Source organism: Schistocerca americana, chromosome 3, assembly GCF_021461395.2.
Source record: "Schistocerca americana isolate TAMUIC-IGC-003095 chromosome 3, iqSchAmer2.1, whole genome shotgun sequence".
Classification (NCBI taxonomy): Eukaryota; Metazoa; Arthropoda; class Insecta; order Orthoptera; family Acrididae; genus Schistocerca; species Schistocerca americana.
In genome coordinates, this window is record NC_060121.1 from 372691392 (window position 1) to 372715813 (window position 24422).

Consider the following 24422-nt stretch of genomic DNA (forward strand, 5'->3'; position numbering starts at 1 on the left):
GTTACAGTGTCACAGTAATGTTTACTGGTGTGTTGAAAGATTTAGAGATCAGTAAACCCATGCAACATTATGCCTCCACACTAAACTTCCACTGAGCATATGTGGGATGTGTCGCCGACCACCCATTAGTTGTCTACCGCCCTGCTGCAGGAATGGAACGACCTGTCATAATAACTCCCTATAAACCTCGTGACCAGCATGGGAGCACGTAGCAGAGAGTGGGTTTTCGCCCAGGATAGTCACACACCATAATGAGAAATTTGCCCGCTGTTTGTGATGTCCAGTTAACCATCACGAATCACAATGACTTCAGTGTAATCATTGTCTTTCAATGAAAGTGTAATTTCTGTTCGTCTCTTAGCGTGTTTCTTCCAGTATCCCCTTTGTACTATACTGTAGCAGTTCTTTGTATGTATGGTCCAAGTTTCATCGAGCTATGTTACTTGAAAGCGAAAGTTAAGCTCACCAGTGTATAACTAATATAATGTCCATTTGGGCTCTTCTGGACAGTGATTTGAGATTCAGTGATTCTACTGTGGTAACAACTGATGATACACACTACCTGAGTGGAGCCGTGCGTGCCCTTGTATCCGCATTGGCGGATGGATGTGCGCTTGAGAACTATTTGCGCGAGGTACGGCGGGTGCATAACATAGTCCATGTTATGAGCGCCCTCTATGTCTTCCGACCATAACTATGTGGCGCCTCACTGTAGGCAGGCCACACCATATGGTTTTTCTCTGAGAACGGCTGTGTGCGGATGTACTGGTGGACACAGCAGACAGTATGCGAAGTGAAGTAACATCCATCCACCTACAACAACCTTCTGGAAGCAATGATGAGATGAGCCTTGGGAAGGATTAGGAAGGATTTTCTGGGATCCTGACAGCTGTCTCCCAATCACTACACCTTGAGAGGCACATAGCACAGTTCCAGTGAATCCTGACTTGTATCTCAATGTGCAGGGGCTAACTGTCTGGACAATAATAAATCTAGATTGGCTGTGATATCAATTACAGTAACTGGTGTAGTACTGTGTAGTGTAGTGTTGTGTGGCAGTGTTGTCAGAATTATAAATTACAATATTTATGACCTAACAATACAGCATAGTGTAGCAGACCAGTAGCATGTGTCTTCTGGATTTCGGATGAACATATATCCGTGCACCAGATGGCCAAGTGGATTACGTTCACATTTTTTTCTTTTTCAAAAATTGTATTTTTATGTAGATATTTTGTGTAACTTTTTTCCCTTTAAATACCGTAATGTTTAGAATACTAATACATTTGAAACTTTCTTGTTGCTGCTTCAACCATGTACAAAATTGTAAAACATTTGAAATTACATTAAAGTATAATGTGTTATATTCAAGCCAATTCATGTGGAACATTTGGTCTGTTCTTGTGTCTAAATAACAGACTGAAAGAAAACAGCAAATAAATAAACTTCAATAAACTTCAATGACAAATGCTTCTAAGTGCTAATAAGGCAAATTAAGTGTTTCAGGAAAATATACGAGTACAATTTAAAAACAGAGAAAACCGGTCAGCGTTGCTAATTTGTCTCCATTACTCAGTGCTGATGAGAGAATAGTAGTTCATAAATCGAAAGATGCATTATATTTTAAGGCTGATTACATTGAAGGAAAGCGAGTAATGGAATAAGAGATAACATCTGTCCAGGGATGCAATATTTTTGCCGCAAGGCTGTTGGACGTGTCTGTGAATTTAACGACTGGGTGCTGCCAAAAGCATTCCAGCCAATTCGGGAGCGATGCCAGACGCAGTCGCTACTCTTACGTAACAGATTCCTACGCCAAAACAGATCTGGATGTTGATTAAAATGTGCTTGATTCTAATGAACTTGCGTGTCTGCAATGTAAGTGATGAACGGCGAAAGCTCCCGAGAGACATCTGTAGAAGTGAAGTTCTTGCTTCCTCCATCGTCCAAAGATGTTGCGCGTGAGTCGTCTTTCGCAATACCGATTTATGGCACCAGGCTAAACCATGGCTTTCGGTACACTTAAACATAATGTTTCTGTCCGGCATGGATACAGAGTAATTATAATCCAGCCGAGAACCGTTATTAATCCTAGAACAATAAAAGGGGGGGGGGGGGGGGGGGGGGGAAGAATGTTACATTGCTACTAAACTATCGCAAAGTTTACTGCTCCACCTTTTATACAAAGAAGTCATATTTTATGGGTATGCATTAGTTAACTTCAATTATCAGATCTCCAATGGTATGTTACATACAAAATTAAGTACAAAATTTCCTATTCTATACATTGCTGCAAACGTAAATTTCAGGGTTCACTTGCCACACTGTTTCAAGACAATCAGTGAGGCATTTTCCTTCGGAAATTTAGCCAAACATCACGTTTGATGCAGCTGTCTAATTGTTGATAAACATTTTGGCTTTGTTTATGAAGGCATTTCTGGCTACTGACATTTTGTTCCCCGACCAAAATTGTAATTACACACAAGTACAGGGTGACAATTATTGAACTATATGAAAAAATTTTTAATTAGTTGCAAACCACAGCGTGCAGTCACTTTATTAAACATGTAAACGTCGCTACAGATATTCGGATTTAGGTTATGATATGTTCGATATGCCTGTCAGCCTTGGCGATGATGTGGCGCAGACGAATAGCGAAGTTCTGTATGACCCGCTGAAGTGTCGGAACATCGATGCTGTCGATGACCTCCTGAATGGCTGTTGTCAGCTCAGCAGTGGTTTTGGGGTTATTGCTGTACACCTTGTCTTTAGTATAGCCCCACAAAAAGGAGTCGCACATGTTCAGATCCGGAGAATATGGCGGCCAATCGAAGCCCACGCCAGTGACCTCTTGGTACCACAGAGCCAGAACGCGGTCCTCAAAGTGCTCCTCCGAGATGCCAAACACTCTCCTGCTCCGATGGGGTCGAGCTCCGTATTGCATGAACCACATAGTGTCAAAATCAGGTCACTTTGGATAATGGGGATGAAATCATCCTCCAGAACCTTCACGTACCGTTCGGTAGTCACCGTGCGATCAAGGAATATCGCACTGATTATTTCGTGAACGAATAATGCACACCACACAGTCACCCATTGAGGGTGAAGAGACTTCTCGATCCCGAATTGCGGATTCTCAGTCCCCCAAATGCACCAATTTTGCTTATTGACGAATCTATCCAAATGAAACTGGGCTTCGTCGCTAAACCAAACCATACCTGCGCATACTAATTCCCATCGTGCCCCGCGGCCAATCGTGCATTTTGAACGTCCTAACGCAAATCATTAAGAAGTTATGACAATTTTATTTAATATAGTTGAATAATTGTCACTCTGCATATAGCGGCGATTAGCAGGGAGATCGTACTTGAGATTAAAGGTTACGAGTTTTTGGACAGGTTCCACATAAATGTTTCTCACACATTATGAAAAGTTACTTTGAGGTCGGTCGTTTACATGAACTCTGAACAGGTTGAAGCCACCCTCTTTTGTAACCAAGGTCGCTAACTGACACTAGTGTTAAGTTTACGATTCACCTAACATGCAAATGGATTCATCTGAATTTATTCGATTATCTTGGAGCATTATACATGCAGTCGATGTCGTCATCATTTGAATAAATTAAGAATACACTTTACTAAAGAAAACAATAAAGCACAGCAGTTAAGATAACAATAAATAATTTCAAATTTACTTGCAAATTTATGGACAGTAAGAATCCAAATGTAAAGCCATCCTATCTGCAGCGAATCTCTGAGTTGTAAAAAATGTCTTGTTTAAATGGCATTTTGGTAAGTGGTTCCTGAAAGTCTTTAATTAAACAGGAGTGTTTGTGGACGTTGTGCATTTAGAAATTTATTTCCCAGGTACGTATAACTATTCTGAGTTTTGCCAAGCCTAGTAGTGAACTGCTCGGTCATTAGTTCGTGACGTGTATTACATTCAAAGACGAATCCAGGATTTTGGTTGGGGCGTGGACTGAGCTGATAGCAGTTTTGTATCATCGTACTATCTCTAAATTCTCTAGAGTAAGCAAAGGTGGTTTCCTAATCTGTTATAATAACAGTTACAACAGCGACAAACTTTTCGAGATTGTCAAGTCTGAAAGCCACCTTGAAAAGATTTTTTTTAAAAAAAAAAAAAAAAAGGGGGGGGGGGGAATACAGTTCCATAGCCATCGCCATATCTCTCCTGGATTCGCCTCTGATTACGTTGATAAATTACCTTAATGTGTACTTCTTTATCCTCTCACATACTTCCCATTGCGTGGGACTATTGGTAAACGTGTTCTTCGTGTTCAGTTGTCGCATACCAAACAAAGAAACCAAAGCTCGATTATAACATTTCTTCCAAGGTTTAACGTATTTCTAGTCCACCGCCCATAAATTTAAAAATTATATAGACAGTTATCCGAATAATGGAAATAAAATGAGTTAGCGTTCGACTATCATTAACTTGCAGTATAGTTGAATTCGTTATGAGGTGGATGGATACACTGCATAGCTTGCCCCTACGCAATTTTATGCCATACCTCATACAGACCAACCCTTGGTGTCGTCAAAAACGTTGGGTCGCAAAATCTGTACCGAATTCTTTGCCGTAAAACAAACTACAGGCACTCCTCATTTACCAAGACGATGCAAACAGTCGGAAGGTAAAAGTCGTCGTCAAACTGCACCCAAAAAGTGAGGACTTGTTCATCTGCGCTAATGTGAAATACATCTCTTCTATTGAATAAGTGCTTGCACCTCTTGAAGTATGCATTTTAGAGCCCATGTTTACAAGAATTCTTTTCTGCCTCATCTCTGAATATTGATCAATCCTCCTGGGACACCTTTATTACGTACAGATTTATTGCATACATTCAGCTTTCCTGTCACAAGTAAGAAGGTCAGTTTCTCCGTGATTCACAACAGTAGTGCGCGTTTTCGACACAGTTGCGTATGCAATTAGTAATACCCAGTTGTACTACCCATTATAATCTCTAAGAGCACTGGCGTACCGCGAAGCTCAGCAGATTTGAATAAAACAGATATATTGTGATTTTTAAAGCACCTACAAAGAAAGAACACTGACTGACGAGCTTAATTGCATTGAAATGGGTAGCGGAGAGACCCTCTTCATAGAACTTGGATAGAAAAATATAACGCAAAAATTACTCAGATAATTGGATAATGACAATCACGGGTAAATAAGTCTTCGACAATGAGGGAAGCGAGGGACATACACTTTCAGGTAATGATACAACGACAGTACAACATCTGGCCTTGCCATAAGTGCTGCAAAAAGGGAAGGAACGAAAATTAGGTTCAAAGCCCTGTCGATAACGGGATCATTGCAGGCGGAGCACGAGCTCGGATTACGGAAGGATGGAGAAGGAAGTTCGGGCGCAAACCTTTTCAAGGGAACCATCCTGGCATTTGCCTTAAGTGATTTAGGTAAATCGAGGCAAATCTAAGTCTGGGTGGCCAGACGGGGATTTGAATCGGCTTTCTCCAGAATGCGACCCCACTGTGCTAACCTAAGCACTGCGCAACCTCGTTACGTCACAGTGGCTGCAAGCATAATGTAGTGGTTCGGTGACATTTGTACCCGTACATTCGCGCTACCATCACTGAATTAGACAGTAAAAATGTAAATGTCGTGTGACTAGGGCCTCCAACGGGGTGGACCATTCGCCGGGTGCAAGTATTTCGATTTGACGCCACATCGGCGACTTGCAGGCCGATGGGGATGAAATGATAATGATTAGAACAACACAACAACCAGTCCCTGAGCGGAAAAACTCTCCGACACAGCCGAGAATCGAACCCGGACCCTTAGCATTGACATCCTGTCGTGCTGACCACTTGTTTTTATTATTATTATTTTAAATCTCATTTTGTTCGCCTTGGTTCGTTGCATCTGCTTGGGGCCGACATCGTAAGACATCCGTTTAAGTTCGTTGTTGATCGAGTAACTCAGCTTTTTTTTATTATTATTATTATTATTATTACAGAGGGCAGCTAACCCTCTGACCGAACACGCTGAGTTACCGTGCCGGCATAAATGTAAATGTCGTCTGACTGCCACTCAGCTACCGGGGGCGGACAATTAGACAGTTAGTCATTGCGACTCAACGAGCAATAACACGCTTGAAATGACTGCTCGTTGATACGGTAGCCTTGCCTAAGCTCCCGTCAGCAATTAGGTAAACTTCTGCCACCATGGCGCCTAAACTGTCGGTCTACGTGATGCAGTTGGTGCCTGACAACACTGGTCACCGGAAGCACCGTGTTGTTCGTTTGAAGTACAGCCAAAGAATAAGGGTAGCTGTTCCTCCGTGCTTCTACTTGAAAGTCCCCGCACCGCGCATTCGACTAACCAGAGTGGCACTCCTCTTACGGTTCGGCTTTTTGCAGCAGCTTCTGAAAGAACCATTCTGGTTGCCATGATCTGGCTACCTTCGTAAGGTCAACTTCCGTTTTCTGGTAGATCTCTGTTAGTGAAACCGAGCTCTTCTTTAAAAAGACTCTATTCTAACGGGGATCGCCATCTTGGCGATAATGTGTAACTTATTAATGCTTTTAATTATTTGGTCGTAAAATTGGAGGAAAATATTTGTATACCTGTGGAACATCGTTATCATCTCTGTCTAAAAAGCTAATAACTAATTTAATATGTCTGACTGACTACCTGAGCAATAGAAGCACACTTGAATATCACGGAACAGGGTTCACTGTCCATGACCACACACATAATGGTGTCCCTTCTCCTGCTACTGTTACGCCAAAATAATTCAATAACTTCTTCTCTTATCTCTGACAGGTGAATTAATTCCACATACGCAGATACGCACAGTCACACGTACATAAAACACGTACAAATAAGGAACCACGGTAACTTTTCTATAGCTATTCTCATAGATAAGTTATTTCCCTGTTATGACTGACTTACTGTTTATTAATACAGTTAGCGCGACTTTTCTTGTGTGTAACTAGGAATGTATAAATTAAATTGAAGTGAATTATTGAAATTTATTGAGCAATCTGCAAGAAAAATTATAATCGGGCAGAAGCTTGTGACATGAGATGTCTACCGAAAGATGCTATCGTGTCAATCAAGTTTTGTTTTATTAATACATGTTAACGGGAAACGTTACAAATGGACGTATCTTTACAAACAAAAATTTAGCCTAAATTGCGAAGTCACTAAAGGCAGAGAAGTTAATAAATGAGACTCTGTTTAACGCTTTACTGTCAAGAAAGAATGATTTCACTACTGGAGCCAAAGAATGGAGCAAAACATTGGTCTGAGAGAAAATTCTGTGTTTGAGTGTGAAATCAAATATATGTCAGTTTATTGTTCTGAATTAATTGATGCGGTTTCAACTTTCTTCACTGTCATTTATCTTTAGTTAAAATCTCAAAAAAATTTTGCCCAAAAATTAAAAGCTTTACTGGTAAACTAACTACAGAGACGGACGTAGCTTCGCTTCACCTATTTAAATTAATTCTTTTTTTTTAATCGTACGATACAAGTTGCGTGGAGCGCCCAGGACTCGGTGTTGCGCCGGGCTATGCGCTGTCGTCCCGGTGCGAAACACTTCGACTAATGTACAGCTCCAGCGATTGTCAGCTGCTGCGGGATATTGCTCTTTTGAGATTCGTGCGTGTTCTCCTCTATGCAGTGTTTCACATTCGACTTTGAGCAAACTGTTCGGTAAAAAAAAATCGATTTTTCCTCATCTTGCAATGAGTCGTCTCGAACAGACGAGGTGTGATTGGAAAATTTTAAGAATGGATCCGCTACTGCTTACTGGTTTGGCGGGCAGGCACACGGAGGATGAGGAGCGAGCCATTGCCTTGTTCTTGAACGCCCTCTGATAGGAAACTGCGCTTTATTCAGTTCGTTCTGGCAGTTGGCTGAGTGCGGGTCTGTTAGGACTTGTTGCCAGATTCTGTCTATGTGAAAATGGATGTAAAAACAGAGCAACGAGTTTGTGTGAAATTTTGTTTCGAAACCAGGAAATCAGCTTCTGAGATACGAACTATTAAAAACAGCTTTTGGAGATAAATGTATGAGCCAGTAAAATGTTTTTGTCTGGTTCAACAGATTTAAAAATGGTCGCAAATCATCTGAACACGAACCACTGTCTGGCCCTCCTTCCATCTCGAAAACGAAAGAAAATGTTGTGAATGTTCGCGACTTAGTGCGTTCTGATCGTAGGCTTACAATTAGGGAGATGGCTGATGAACTTAATTTAAGTTTCTATGCAGTTCAGTCAATTTTAACTGAAGATCTGAACATGCGTCGATTGTCCACTATATTCGTAACAAAAGTGTTGTCAAGTGATCAGAGACAATACTGACTTGAAGTGTGCCAAGATCTTATTAATCGGAGTAAAAATGGCCCAGATTTGTTAAATAAGGTAATTACAGATGGCGAATCGTGGGTATATGGATATGATCCTAAAACCAAAGTGCAGTCTTCGCAGTGGAAGACTCCAGGTTCACCACGACTGAAAAAGCACGGCAAAGTCAGTCGAAGGTGAAGACAATTTTGGTGATTTTTTTTCGATTCTACCGGTATTGTGCATCATGAATTTACCCCTGGAGGACAGACAATTAACTAGGAATACTACAAATGTGTCCTTGAGCGTTTGCGCGAGAAGGTGTGGAAGAAAAGGCCTGCATTGTGGAAAGACAGGAGTTGAGTGCTTCACCGTGACAATGCTCTGGCACATCGTGTCTTTTCCATCGTTGAATTTTTGAGCAAATTCAAAATTACTGTGCTTCCACAACCGCCATATTCCCCTGATTTGACCCCTATGGACTTCTGTCTGTTTCCTAAACCGAAATTTTCACTGAAAGGAAAGCAGTTTGACTCGACTGAAGACATCCACGCAAATATGGAGAGCGTCCTTGACACACTAGAGGAAAAAAAATTCCAGGAATATTTCCAAAAATGGAAACACCGTTGGAGTGGGCGTGTTCAGTCAGAAATGGGCTATTTTGAAGCAGAAGCATCACAGTAGCATGTAAGTATCACCATTGTACAAGTACAAGCCCATTCTTATAACTTTCCAGTCACACCTCGTATGTAAAGTTGGCTGTAAAATGGTAAATGGCCTAAACTACTTGCTTGCTGATAAAGACTCTTTAACTCTCCAGAATGGGATGTGCTGGCATGGTATACGAATATAGTTTTAAGCCAACAATAGATGCTCGTGTAACAAAGTATTGGAGTGGCATCCATTTATTAATAATTTACTGCCAAATTTAATATTTTTTGGTCCTCACAGTAAAAGCTTTTAACGAACAGTTCCTCAATTCATAGTCCACTTCTCAAACAAACACAAATGATCGCTAGTAATCGCCTTTATAACAGAATCCATGCCACCGCTGTAGTTCACGGTGAACTTCCTCATTTCTTGCTCGAAATAATGCAGTCTCTGTTAGTGCAGGAATACTCGCGGCTTGTGATGACGGCTGGTCCGTTCTCATACTTTCATTGTCTTGATCATCTTCTACCTTCAGTGTTGATCTACTGAATCTTTAGTTCTTAAATCTTGTCTCTTAAGTCTTCTTCCTCTTCTGTCTTTATTTTCTCCATTGATAGACTCGGTAAAATTGTGATCTCCTCTTAAATTTTGGTATTTCAGCGCAAAAATGCTGCTATTATTGTTTCTACTGGTTCTGACCATAATTCTCGTCTTGAAGTTATCCCTTCATGCTGTTAAAACAAAGAAAACTGCCTCTTTTCTGCAAAATTATCCCAGTTACCCACTAATAAACGACATGTCCCTTCTGGCTGTCCTTACATTGCCACGTCCCAGCTTAAATGGCCTTTTTCATTTCACTTCCCTCTTAATAGAAATTTTCGGAACTACATTTCTCCTATCAGCTCAAAGCATTCACTTTTCCATATAAATTACACACAGTCAAAATTAAGTAGAACGTAATAACATATTTTCAAAATACACTGAATTAGTTTACATTTATATCAAAAAATTAATTATGTACAAATTACATTAAATCATCATACGTATCATTGAAAATACGCTGTGTCAGTGTGCAACAGAGAAAATCTCCGTCACAAGTCGTCTCAAGAACATATATTAAATTAATATTCCATTTTTATTACTTATTGATTAACAAAATTTTCTAATTAATTATCGACCTACTTACTTCTCCCACAAATTCAACGTAGTTTTTGATTTTAACCTCGGTATGGCCACCCCTTAAGAGTGTGTCGTGACCATCCGTGGTGTATCTTTGATTGAGGAATATTCTGAAACTTCAGCAAAGGTTGCAACTGCACCTTCAGGAAGAAGGTGATCTAAAGCCCCCTAGAATGCCTGCAGAGGGAATCAGACAGTGATCCCCACATGTAATTTTTTTAGAAGCATTAAATCTTCAATGCGACAGTTAAGTGAGAATCCTTTCATCCGTTACCAAACGGCAGTGATGAGTTGCATACAGAGTATTAAAGAGAAAACAGGATTGCCAGGTCAGTCGTATCAACAGGGAACAGCATCTGGCATCTGGCCGCCCTAGACCACTAACATAGCCAAATCCAATGTGATGTCCCCGTGAAGACGCTGGGTAGAGCCAATAAAAAGACCACCACCTTATTGTAATTTCAAGCATTTCAATCAGTTGAATACAATTTCTGCTGGCAGAATTTTGCAGTTGTATATGTTTCTTCAAATGACAATCCAGCTAGTCGAAACCTGCAACAGACATCCGATCTAAATTTAAAAACTTGTTCATTTAGCTTCTCAGTTACTGAAAAAGCACCAAGCATTTTTTTATGATTATTAATTGGATGACCCCACTGAACTCTCTGGCACTGTTCTCTACAAATAGTATCCAAAACAAATACAATGATCAGCCAGAACATTATGACCACCAACCTACTATGGATATAAACCCACCCAGGCGACAGCAGGGTCTCTTGGCGAGGAATGACTACTAGTCAGACACACGGACGGTGCTTACACTCTGAAGAGCCAAAGAAACTGGTACACTTGCCCAATATCGTGTAGGGCCCCCACGAGCATGCTGAAGTGCCGCAGCACAATGTGGCATGGACTTGACTAATGTCACAAATAGTGCTGGATGGAATTGACACCATGATTGCTGCAGGGCTGTCCATAAATCAGGAAGAGTGCGAAGGGGTGGCGGTCTCTTCTCAACAGCACGTTGCGAGGCATACCAGATATGGTCAATAATGTTCATGTCTGGAGAGTCTGATGGCCAGCGGAAGTGTTTAAAGTCAGAAGAGTGTTCCTGGAGCCACTCTCTAGCAATTCTGGACGTATGGAGTGCCGCATTGTCCTGCTGGAATTTCTCAAGTCCATCGGATTGCACAATGGGCATGAATGGAAGCAGGTGACAAGACGGGATGCTACCTACGTGTCACCTGCCAGTCATACCTAGACGTATTATTCAAACTGTACACGCCCCACATGATTACAGAGCCCCCACCAGCTTGAACAGTCCCCTGCTGACATGTAAGGTCCATGGATTCATGAGGTTGTCTCCATACTTGTACAATTCCATCCGCTCAATACAATTTGAAATGAGACTCGTCCGACCAAGCAACATGTTTCCAGTCATCAATAGTCCAACGTCAGTGTTGAAGGGCCCAGGTGAGGTGTAAAGCTTTGTGTCATGCAGTCATCAAGGGTGTACGAGTGGGCTTTGGTTCCGAAAGACCATATCGATTGTTTTGTTGAATGGTTCTTGTGCTGACACTTGTCGATGGACCAGCATTGAAATCTGCAGCAATTTGCAGAAGGTTTGCACTTCTGTCACGCTGAACAATTCTCTTCAGTCATCATTAGTCTCATTCTTGCAGGGTCTTTTACAGGCTGCAGTGATGCTGGAGATTTGATGTTTTACCAAATTCCTGATATTCACAGTACACTCGTGAAATGATCGTTTGAGAAAATCCCCACTTCATCGCTACCTCGGAGATGCTGTGACCCATCACTCATGCGCTGACTATAACACCACATTCAAACTCACTTAAATCTTGATAACCTGCCATTGTAGCAGCAGTGACCAATCTAACAACTGCACCAGACACTTGTTGGCTTATATAGGTGTTGCCGATACCAGTGTCGTCTTCTGCCTGTTGACATATATCTGTATTTGAATATGCCTGCCTATTCCAGTTCCTTAGGCGCTCCAGTATAGTATCAATGAGTGTGCTGTCCGTGTGTACAATGGGGAAGGCGCGCAATCTATTCGAGTTTGACCAAGGGCTGATTGTGATGGCGTGAAAGCTTGGCACGAGCATTTCGGAAACTGCACGACTTGTTGGGTGTTCGAGGAGTGCTGTACTGTGCTGTGTATCTTCAACACGTAGCGAAACCGAGGTGAAATCACATCCAGATGGCATGGAATTAGGCAGCCGCTCCTCATTACAGATGTCGGACGTCGTAGACTGGGCAAACTGGTAAAACAGGACTGGCGACGAACTGTGGTAGAACTAACACCAGACTTCAGTGCTGGGAAGTGCACAAGTGTGTCTTAACACACAGTGCACCAAACATTCCTAACGATGGGCCTTAGCAGCCGATGACCCATGCATGTTCCAATGTCAACATCTTGACGTCAGCAACTAACTACAACTGAAGTGGGCACATAATCATAGGCACTTGATGTTGGCGCAATGGCACAGCATTACCTGATTGGATGCATCCCAATACATTCTTCATCATGCCGATGGGAGGGCACGAATCCGTCGCCTTCCGGGGAGACAGCTCCTTGACACCAGTACAGCAGGATGGAGACAATCCCAGCTCCATTACGCTCTGTGAAACATTCACAATGGGCATCCATGCATCCAGTGGAGCTCGTGCAAGGCACCATGATGGCCAAGGAGTATCGTACAATGGGTTGACGATCATGTTTTGCGACGGCAGTGGCATTTTTCAACAAGATAATGCACCATCTCACAAGGCCAGGAGTTTGATGGAGTGGTTCGAGGAACACAGTGGCGAGTTCCAGTTGACATACTGGTCCCTACTTGCCAGAGCTGAACCCAATCGAACACATCTGGGATGTGATTGAACAGGGTGTCAGAGCTCATCGCCCCCCTCACTGGAATTTGTGGAAATCAGTTGAGTTGTGGGTGCAGATGCAGTGCCAACTTCCTCCAGCGACCTGGCAAGGCCTCATTGCTTCCATACCACGCTGTGTCACCACTGTTATCCATGCCAGAGGTGGACAAACTGGCTACTAGCTAGGTGGTCATAATGTTCTGACTGATCAGCTTAAATGCTTGTGATCCATCTTCTTTTCACATGTAGGTGCGACTGTTGCATCAAACAACTGGTGTGGAGAGTTGAAGTTCAGCAGTTGATCACTAGGGTCCAGATTTTAGTTACCTAAAACACAGCAAGCACTTATGACAAAAAACTTATATAAATATGACCTAAAAAAATAAAATATGACTTATATAAGTTTATCCAAAAAACATCGTTGATTTTTTAAATATACATTGTGATACAAAATTCACTTCTAAAGATGATGTGAGTATAGCACTTAAAACTAACTACCACTTACTTCTGAAATGTCTGCATGTGTTTGAAAAAAGACAAGAAGTATGGTGAAAACAAAGGCACGTATCCAAACAACAAAACCAATATTTTACTACTGCACAAAACTTGTTTACAGTAATCCAAATTAGATAACATGTCCTGTCAATCTTCAGTTTCCACTGATCTGCTCTGTATAACAAGTTCCATTTTCAGGTTTTCCATTTCCAAGATCTTCGGTTGTCAGTGAGGTTAGTATTATACCCAGAAAAGCTCCTTTCCATGTCACAGGAGAGTATTTGAATGAGGCAAGGCCACTCTGTCTTCTAATGTTGTGGCATTCCCAGAAAGACTGTCGCTAACTTTGGCATATTGTAGAACATGCAGGATTCTGCTGGAAAATACTTCGCAATTTGTTGTTCACTTTGTCAGCCACATGACCATGAGCTTGTGCAACTCACTCTGCACATGTTGCGCAATATCCAGGGCATCACACAGTTGAGTACCATCAGCTTCCAGGCATGTGATGGCTGCTCATAACACTGAAAAGTTGGTGTTCACATATGCCAAGTTTCCAGACAAGGTATATGTAAAGACATCTTTCACAGTTTTGATGGAACTTTATTCATACTATCAAGCCCCAAAAAAAAATCATCTTTATTTTAGTATTGTTAATGCAGTAATAATCAGCAGAATTAAGCCAAGAAATGCATTGTGTAAGAACGGGTTGATGGCAGAGTGGCAGTGAAGGTGCTTGGTCCTTGAATTTTTGCAGCTGTAACAAAGCTTTCACATGTACTTTCTTGCCATAGTAAATTAACTAGTTCACATCAGGGTAATTTGATTGCATCTCCTCTGCCACTCTGTGTAACTCATGTGAAAAATGAGTGACATACAACATTGGGGGTTAGAGAAGCTGAAGCTCCTTGGCTGCTGTAGCCATCTATTAAGCACCATCTGTTACTAGCAGCAAAACATTGTCTCTGTTCACACCATCTGGCTGCCCCAAGAGGCACTGAAGAGAGCTTTGGGATATGATCATTTCAACTTGGGCCTGGAGTTTGCTGACCAGGAACTGTAGCCTATCACCTGGCACCCACCTCGCCAACCAAATACTGGAAATGAAAATTTCTTCCACCACCATGATTCAAATTGGCTACTCAGCTCAGATTTGAGTGCCCCCCACATGAGTGATAAGTGTTCATTATAGACCTCAGTGTAACTACAAGTAGTTCAAGAGTAATATCAGTTAGTGGAACTCAGGACTAACTCAAGCAAAATTACCTTTTACCAACTGTGTTGTGTCCCTTTACCAAGCCATACTGGTGGCGCACACCTGACACCAAGCTGTAGTTCATAAACCTGCGAGTATTATTTAGTAGCTACTATACAATGACATACCTTGCCACAGTAAGTTCATCAGTTGTGAACAGACTGCTCATAAATACATTTACATTTTTTAAGAACTCTTCTGCCATTAGATTTGCTCCTGAATGTTTTTCATCTTTTCCAGAAACAGAACCAAAAAGAGACCATTGGGGTGGGAAGTCAGTGATGCGGTCAGTAGAGATGGACTACAAGCTTGGATTAGGAAAGGATGGACAAGGAAATTGGCCATCCACTATCAAAGGAACCTGTCATAGCATTGCTTTACATAAACAATTTCAAAAAATTATGGAAAACCTAAATATGGGTAATCAAAACTATCATCCTCCAGAATGTAAGTCCAGTGTCTTAACAAGTGAAAACTAACTAGTTTCAAAAGACCCAACACTAGTGCAATGAATCACTTCTCTTTTATGTAATTGTATTATGCAGTTACTCTGTAGCCAAAAGTGCTAACACACACTTGTGCAATGGTACTTAACTTGGAAGTGTCTGATTCGAATTCTGATAGGTGAAGAAATTTCCATTGCCTCATTTGGCCAGCAAGTGGAGGAGAGGTGGTGGGATACAACCCCACTGACCATGAAACTTTGCATCCATGTCCTAGGTTAAATTCCATACTCTCGACAGTGCATCATGAATTGAGGGCATATGACACTACCTACAGCTATCTGTCTGTAGGAGGTCAATGTTAGCCTCATGGCAACATTGGTACTATGAGTGAGGGGCAGGCTGTGCAATGTCCCCCCCCCCTCCTCTCTCACTCTCTCACTCTCTCTCTCTCTCTCTCTCTCTCTCTCTCTCTCTCTCTCTCTCTCTCTCTCTCTCTCTCTCTCTCTCTCACACACACACACACACATCTTTGTCATTAAAAATAACAGCAAAACAACACATACATGACATGAAATCCTATATACATCCATCACTACCACCTGCACTGGAGAGATAAAACTTTTACATAGACTCAAAAAGAATGTGTGCCACTGTATATGAGCAAGAAAAGGATTTTGTGTTAGGTAACTGAACAAAATCCCACATATCTCCTAGCCAACAATGCCATAATACTTTACCTTTTCACCTCAAAGAACATAGTGTTAGTTTCTCTACTGTTACTATTTGCAGTTTTTTTTATGAAACTATGTTATCCAGTTTTCATCCCCTCATTCTTTCACTCTCACCTTCCACAGCCTAAAATAGTACCCCTGTCAAAGCTTCCTCATGGGTAGGAGATACTAAATTGCGGTTTGACTTAATATGATAGTATCTGTTGTACTGATATTTCTGAAGTTTAGGAACCAGTGGTACACTGTTATATGTAAAGTAATCCCTTTGAAAACCAAAGGTGAAAACTTAATCATGATCCTAATACACCACAACATATATAACAAGCATTATTTTGGCTCCTGACATTGTTCTTAGCTTAACTGTAACTTTATGTTTTGTCTGTGTTATGTTAAAAGTGAATAACTTGTTCTACATTAAAGAAAATGTAAATGAATAGTATTTTGATGCACTAATTAGACAACACACGAAAACATTTTGTAATTTGTTGTCTTGGATTTTCATCTGCCACATAAAATATGCCTGATGTTACAGTAAACGTAGAGTTGCAAGCAGAAGAAAACTTCATATGATGTAAGCTAAAACTATTTTCTCATTTTGTTACAGGGGAAAGAATTCTCTAGAAACAATCTGTCTGCTGTTAGCATACAAACTAAAGTATCCCAATAACTTCTTCTTACTAAGAGGGAACCATGAATGTGCAAGCATTAACAGGTAATGGAACTTGCATCACTAATTGCAAATAACTTTTTTCTGACTCTGATATTAATATATGTTGTGTACAAAACTCTTCCATAATTCCATTCTTTTTTTCAGAGTTTATGGGTTCTATGATGAGTGCAAAAGGCGATATAGTGTGAAATTGTGGAAGACCTTCACTGATCTGTTCAACTGCCTGCCAGTTGGTGAGAAACACTTATCATTTTCACTTAAATCAAATTAAAGTTTGGATTACATTTAGTGAGTGAAAGATTACAATGATAGCTAAAGTTGTCGAATTGAAGGGCTTTCATTGCTCATGCAGACTACCCAGATAAACTCTGAGAGGAGTAAGCAGTTGCTAAGAGTTGAGGAGTGTGTGGAGACTATACTCTGTACGACCTAGTCATCTTGAAAAGCCAAAACAGTGCTGTCAATAGTGATGTGCCTGACAGAAACTTTATAACTAACAGAGTTGATTCTGTTACGTACATTGACACTTTTCTTTCCCTTCTTTGGACCAGATTCTGATTATAATGTTTTTTGAGAACTGTGTCAGATTTACACTCATCAGCCTCAATTTGAATGTTGTGGCACCAGGAGGCAACAATCTCAACCTCATCACTACTCTCCCTCTAGAGTCTAGACTGTTGAGCCAGAACTAAAATAAAATAAAAGTTTTAGTAAGAAGCAGACTTGTAAATATAGTGATTACCACAAAATTAATTGAAATTAAAAACATCAGTCCATTACTAACATAAATTTTTGTCAGGTTACACAATGCTGCATACAACTGACCTTCTTTTACTAAATAATCTAATACAAGAAATAGTTGCATGTTCTAACTTACACTGAAACTAGCAGTACCAACAAACAGCCTTTTTATTGTTATTGATGTGTCTGAGTTCATAAATTTTACTACTGCATCATCTAAGTGAGGATTATTTTCTGTCTCTGAAAGGACTGAAAATTAAAACAAATGTGAAAGTTGAAACCCATTTTCAATGATTTACATATAGATGCTACCTACATATTAAGACTATTTTTCCGCATAATTAACATAGAAAATGAAATATTTTTTTCATTCGCTCTGCAAAAATGTTGACACCTGCAAGTCATTTCAGATGACACGTCATCTCCTTAACCACTTCATCATTTTCAAAAAAATGTGAATATCACTTCTTGCACAATCAAGACTGTAGGGAAGGTAATCAGCACCTAAAGTGGATATCAGTGAAAAATTTTTAAGGTTTTGCATAATTTTGTGTCACAGAATGAAACTGGACAAAGCATGTCACTTACTTTTCTTGAAATTCCTCTTCTAAGTTTTCAGTCAAACATGGTTTTAAATTTCCAAACTCAGCATGACATCATATTATTCAGATATACACTCCTGGAAATTGAAATAAGAACACCGTGAATTCATTGTCCCAGGAAGGGGAAACTTTATTGACACATTCCTGGGGTCAGATACATCACATGATCACACTGACAGAACCACAGGCACATAGACACAGGCAACAGAGCATGCACAATGTCGGCACTAGTACAGTGTATATCCACCTTTCGCAGCAATGCAGGCTGCTATTCTCCCATGGAGACGATCGTAGAGATGCTGGATGTAGTCCTGTGGAACAGCTTGCCATGCCATTTCCATCTGGCGCCTCAGTTGGACCAGCGTTCGTGCTGGACGTGCAGACCGCGTGAGACGACGCTTCATCCAGTCCCAAACATGCTCAATGGGGGACAGATCCGGAGATCTTGCTGGCCAGGGTAGTTGACTTACACCTTCTAGAGCACGTTGGGTGGCACGGGATACATGCGGACGTGCATTGTCCTGTTGGAACAGCAAGTTCCCTTGCCGGTCTAGGAATGGTAGAACGATGGGTTCGATGACGGTTTGGATGTACCGTGCACTATTCAGTGTCCCCTCGACGATCACCAGTGGTGTACGGCCAGTGTAGGAGATCGCTCCCCACACCATGATGCCGGGTGTTGGCCCTGTGTGCCTCGGTCGTATGCAGTCCTGATTGTGGCGCTCACCTGCACGGCGCCAAACACGCATACGACCATCATTGGCACCAAGGCAGAAGCGACTCTCATCGCTGAAGACGACACGTCTCCATTCATCCCTCCATTCACGCCTGTCGCGACACCACTGGAGGCGGGCTGCACGATGTTGGGGCGTGAGCGGAAGACGGCCTAACGGTGTGCGGGACCGTAGCCCAGCTTCATGGAGACGGTTGCGAATGGTCCTCGCCGATACCCCAGGAGCAACAGTGTCCCTAATTTGCTGGGAAGTGGCGGTGCGATCCCCTACGGCACTGCGTAGGATCCTACGGTCTTGGCGTGCATCCGTGCGTCGCTGCGGTCCGGTCCCAGGTCGACGGGCACGTGCACCTTCCGCCGACCACTGGCGTCAACATCGATGTACTGTGGAGACCTCACGCCCCACGTGTTGAGCAATTCGGCGGTACGTCCACCCGGCCTCCCGCATGCCCACTATACGCCCTCGCTCAAAGTCCGTCAATGCACATACGGTTCACGTCCACGCTGTCGCGGCATGCTACCAGTGTTAAAGACTGCGATGGAGCTCCGTATGCCACGGCAAACTGGCTGACACTGACGGCGGCGGTGCACAAATGCTGCGCAGCTAGCGCCATTCGACGGCCAACACCGCGGTTCCTGGTGTGTTCGCTGTGCCGTGCGTGTGATCATTGCTTGTACAGCCCTCTCGCAGTGTCCGGAGCAAATATGGTGGGTCTGACACACCGGTGTCAATGTGTTCTTTTTTCCATTTCCAGGAGTGTATATGCAGTGTTAAGCTCTCTAAGACTGAATGAAATATAATAGCTGTTAGCCCGTATAGAGGTCTAAATGGCAATGTAAATGCATTTTTGGTAAATCTGAATTAGTGGTTTAAAAAAAGCTATTGATGTTTAAAGAAAATATTGGTGAGTGTGGGGATTCTGACTTTGAAATGGCTAATTAATGGCAACAAAATTCCAGTACATTTTTTATCATTTTAAAATCATTAAACTTGCACTGCACAAACAAATGTCGAACATATAATGATACATCTTTAGATAATATTATTGTTAATTTACATAGAGATAAATATGTAGCTGGACTGGCAGGAGGAGAATTTACAGACTATGATTTATTGCTATTAACATTCTGTCATAAGCACCAAACTTATTCCGAACTTTGTTATGAGTGTCAAACAGACAAAAATTATTTCGATAATTTTTAAAAAAAAAATATTGACATTTCTGATATTCTTCTTTCTTATTAATAAATCTTAGCTCCACAGATAAACATAAAAATAAAACAGTTAATTAATATACAAAAGAACTGGCAAAAAATAGATTTCCCTAATTTTGAATTGAATACGTAAAAGTGAGTGATGATTATCTGGTTTTACAATGCTTGCCTGAGAGATAAAATGAATTGCTTATCCCCGTTCTCAAAAATGGTGAAAATAACTCCTCCAGAGTTACTGACCTATCTCTGTTGTGCCAATGATCTCAAAAATATTTGAACCTTTCATGTACAATAAATTTTAAAAAAATATTTTGAAAAACAAAATTTTTGAGGCTTTTGCTGCCACTTGTTTATTTCTTGCTCATTGGCTTTTATCCCAGGATATTTGGCCAACATTTAACAATTATTCTGACATTTTGTGAGCACAAGTGGCTGACACTGACAAGCATTCAACACCCATTGTGCTGGTGCAACAGCAGCATTTATACATCATGCAGCCAGACCTATTTTGGAAGAATGTATCAACCAATTTAGCAAAGAAATCTTAGAAGTGTCCTACCTCATGTGGAAACAGACATATATGTGTAGAAGCAGTTACCCCAGAATGACATATTTTAGACTCTTGCAGTTTCATATCTCATGTGGCTTACTCATGTCAGTAACATTTTAAACATAGAAAAATATGACTGTACAGTAGGCTATATGCAACACTTCTCCTATGGAGTACAACACCCCCACCCCCCTTTTTTTTATCTGGCGTAGAATACTAAGAACTGTGAATCTACTTATCCGTGTTGCTACATTCTTTGTCGAGAATAATATTAAAGTGTGTATTGCCAAAGAAGCAATTCACAAACACAACACCAGAAATAACACAAACATTGAAATTTTTCATGGCACAGGCTAGTAAGACGAGGAAACTCCAATCAAGTGAACGCTCTCAGAATTTTTAATACATTTCCTCTCTCCACACAATCCATGACATTTAAAAATTTCAAAACAATTACATAACTGGCTGACAGAAAATAGATGTTAAAATAATAAAGATTTCTATTATAATTACAATTTTGATTTTAATATTTGAGACTGATGGCTTACTCTTTCATCTGATAGAACAGTGTTGTTTTTTGTATTAAAGATTCTAACTGTACCTTTAGGTTTGAGTACACTACCTATGACAAAGCCTATTTCATTGAGAATGATACATAAATTTAAAATGTGTAGCCTTTCCAATGTCTCACAATATGCAGCTGCACAGATTGTTGTTCATGATAGCTTTAAGTCTTGTGACCCCCTGAAGTGAAGAACTGCAGAGCAGTTTCACAACATGACTTGATGGACAAGTGACAAACTCATTTTTACAGTAGTACAAAGCTATTACTCTGCTGTCACATATGTTTCAGTAGTAATTATGTTGAAAAATAATTAGTATATGTTAAGTCTGGTGCAAAATTATGAGATAAAATTGCAGCCTATGATCTTCAGGAGCCATAATTTTCAGTTGTGCTGAAAGACACATGTAAAAGTACATGAAACTGTCATTACTAAACTGACAAACCGCTTTAATGGGCATAAGAAAACTGTCTGCCTTGGGGGAACCTAGTGCCCAGTCGCAGCACATGCTCTACAGTGTGACTCAAAGGATCCGAGTGAGTGCCTGCTTCACGAGTGAGATGTATACACTGTCCAGTCACTTTAATGTGACCACCTGCCAACAGCCTCAATAGCTGCCTTTTGCAGCACAGACCACTGTGAGATTAGCAAAGAGAGTGTCAGTGAGATTCTGAAAGGTACTGACATGTGGAGCCATGCCGACTCCAGTGTCTACACTAGGTTTCTCGGTTGAGGATCTATGGCATGAACTGCCCGATTAATGTGATCCCACAGATTCTCAATTGGTTTTAATCTAGGGGTTCTGGTGGCCAGGGGAGTATGGTAAACTCCTCCTGGTGCCCTTGGAAGTGCACACATACACTGCAAGCTGAGTTACATGTTGCACTGTCCTGCTGATAGGTGCCATCGAGCTGAGGAAAAACAAACTTCATATAGGGATGGATGCATTATTGTGCTGATCCATTGTGCCCAGGAAATGCCACAAAAATGTATCCCAGACCATAACGTTCTCTCCTCCGGCATACGTATTTACTTTCGAATGTTTCATGCTGAACACGCCAATGGCCATCAGTCCAATGGCACATAAAATATGATCCATCTGGAAAAGTTACCATCACCACTCAGTAGACGTCTAGTTTTGGTACTGGTGTGCAAATTCCAGGCTTCATCACTGATGAGCAGCACACAGCATTGGTGCTTGAATAAAGTGCATGCTGCAAAGGCCCATACACAGCAACATCACTGAACAGCTGTTGAGGGGACACTGTTAGTAGCCCATTGGTTCATCTGGATGGTCAGTTTGCTTAGCAGTTGCATGTCAGTTCACCCACAAACAACTCCCTAGTCATCTTTCACCCCTGTCATCTATGGCCCTTGGTGCACCACAGTTGCCTCGGCACCAGTTTTGGATAGTGCCATTTTGCTATAGACAATAGACTTTAACCACAGAAGCACACAAACAGTTTACTCTTTCCATTTTGGAAATGCTTCCATCCTTAGATGAAAAACCAGTGACTATCCCCTTTTGTGTGTTGGATAAGTTGCTCTGTTTCCACATTATGACAACAACTGCCCTGTTTTCTGCATCCAGCCCGACACACTTTATATACCTTCCACTGTTGGTGCTGCCATCTGCCATCCGTGCATGGTTGCTGAATGTTGACATTGAACATTGGCAGGGGCCACAGCTTTCTGCCAGAACTAAGTTAGCTCTTTGCGAGCCTCTGATGGTGTCTGTATATTGGGCCACATGGGTATTGTTACTTCCTGGTTTCATCTTCATACAGCACTGGAAGTAGTGGCCATTCTGATCCATTTAGACTCTGCAGTAATGATATGCAATCTTTCTCTCCCCCCATACCAGCCTCCTACACTTCTGCTCTTTTCGCCCTCCTTCAATAACTACCTCCCCCCCCTTCTTTCTCCTTGGAGATTTTAATGCTCATAACCCTTTGTGGGGCAGTACTGCAACTACTGACTGGGGCAGGATTATTGAGGACCTGCTGACAGTGCTAGATCTCTCATTCCTCAACACTGGAGCCCCCACGCACTTAAATGTGGCACGCAGCACTTTCTCAGCCATTGATCTTTCCATCTGCCTGGATTTGTCCCCTCTGTTCAATGGACAATTCATAATGATTTGCGTGACAGTGATCATTTTCCAATCATCTTATCTTTTCATCACCATCAATCTCCTAGACTCCCTTCCAGCTGGACCTTTACTAATGTGAATTGAGATCCTTTTCCTTGGCTACCATCGCAACCACTCAATCACAAGACACTGATGAGTCTGTATGGAGTTTGACCTTTGCCATCCTCTTGGAAACTACTTATTCCTTCTTTCTCAGGTTCTGCCTGATGGAACACTATCCCTTGGAGGACACCTGAACTTGCTGTGGCTATTAAAGATCACTACAAACAGCATCCATCTCTTGAAATCCTCTTCAACTTTATAAATGGCTTTGTACTTTGGCCCATTATCCTATTAAATACTCAAAAAGGATTTGTTGGGAACAACATATCTTTGCCATAGGGCAGTTCCCTCTTCCCAGGTATGGGAAAAGATCAGGTGCATTTTTGGCCTCCATACTCCTACAAGTATCCCATGAATTTCTCTGAATGACGTTATCCTCACCAGACCAGATTCTGCCTCTGAAGATTTTGCCCAGAATTTTGTCCAGGCCTCAGCATCAGTCCACTATCTGCCCATGTTCTATCTTTTCAAATACCATCTGGAGTGACTCCCTTCATATTTTGTTTCCTGCTGCCTGGAGCTTTATAACATCCCATTTTGTGAACAGGAATTCGCCAGCACCCTTGTTGTCTGTCCTGACATGGCTCCTGGATTGGACTGAGTTGGGTGCACACCCAAATCCTTCAGCACTTATTTGTGGCTAGCCATCATCTTACTAGCCCTTTTGAAGCATCTCTCAAGCGAGGGGGAATTCCGTTCCCACTGGTGAGAAAGTGTAAGTTTTGCAGTTTTGAATTTGGAAAATTGCTTCATCTGATGGACAGGTATTGTCCATTTTAACCAATATCCTCTGCGAGTTACCTGAAAGTGTGGTAAGTGGAAGGCTGTATTGGATCCTTGAGTCCTGGGACCTTTTGGCTTTGACTCCGGGTGGTTTTCTATTGCAGATAATTTAGTCCACATTTAGTCTGATATCTGAGTGGCTTTTACCCAGCATCAATATACTTTCCAATAGTCTTTGATCTGCATAAAGCTTATAATATCACATGGCGCCACCACATCCTTTCCACCTTACATGAGTGGGCCTCCATAGCCCACTCCCAAACTTGGTATTTTTTTCATGTCACACTTTCTAGTTACAGGTTGGCACCTCCCATAGGACCTCCTATGTAC

General features: G+C 41.5%; 1 protein-coding gene across 1 annotated transcript in view; it reads left to right on the forward strand.

Moving 5' to 3' along the window:
- LOC124607422 (serine/threonine-protein phosphatase PP1-alpha-like) overlaps positions 1-24422 on the forward strand; it is a 558241-nt gene that overhangs the window by 510280 nt on the left and 23539 nt on the right. Inside the window, exons 3-4 of the mRNA XM_047139747.1 lie at positions 16586-16693; positions 16796-16884. Coding sequence (XP_046995703.1) covers positions 16586-16693; positions 16796-16884 — 197 coding nt within the window. The remainder of the gene's footprint in view (positions 1-16585; positions 16694-16795; positions 16885-24422) is intronic.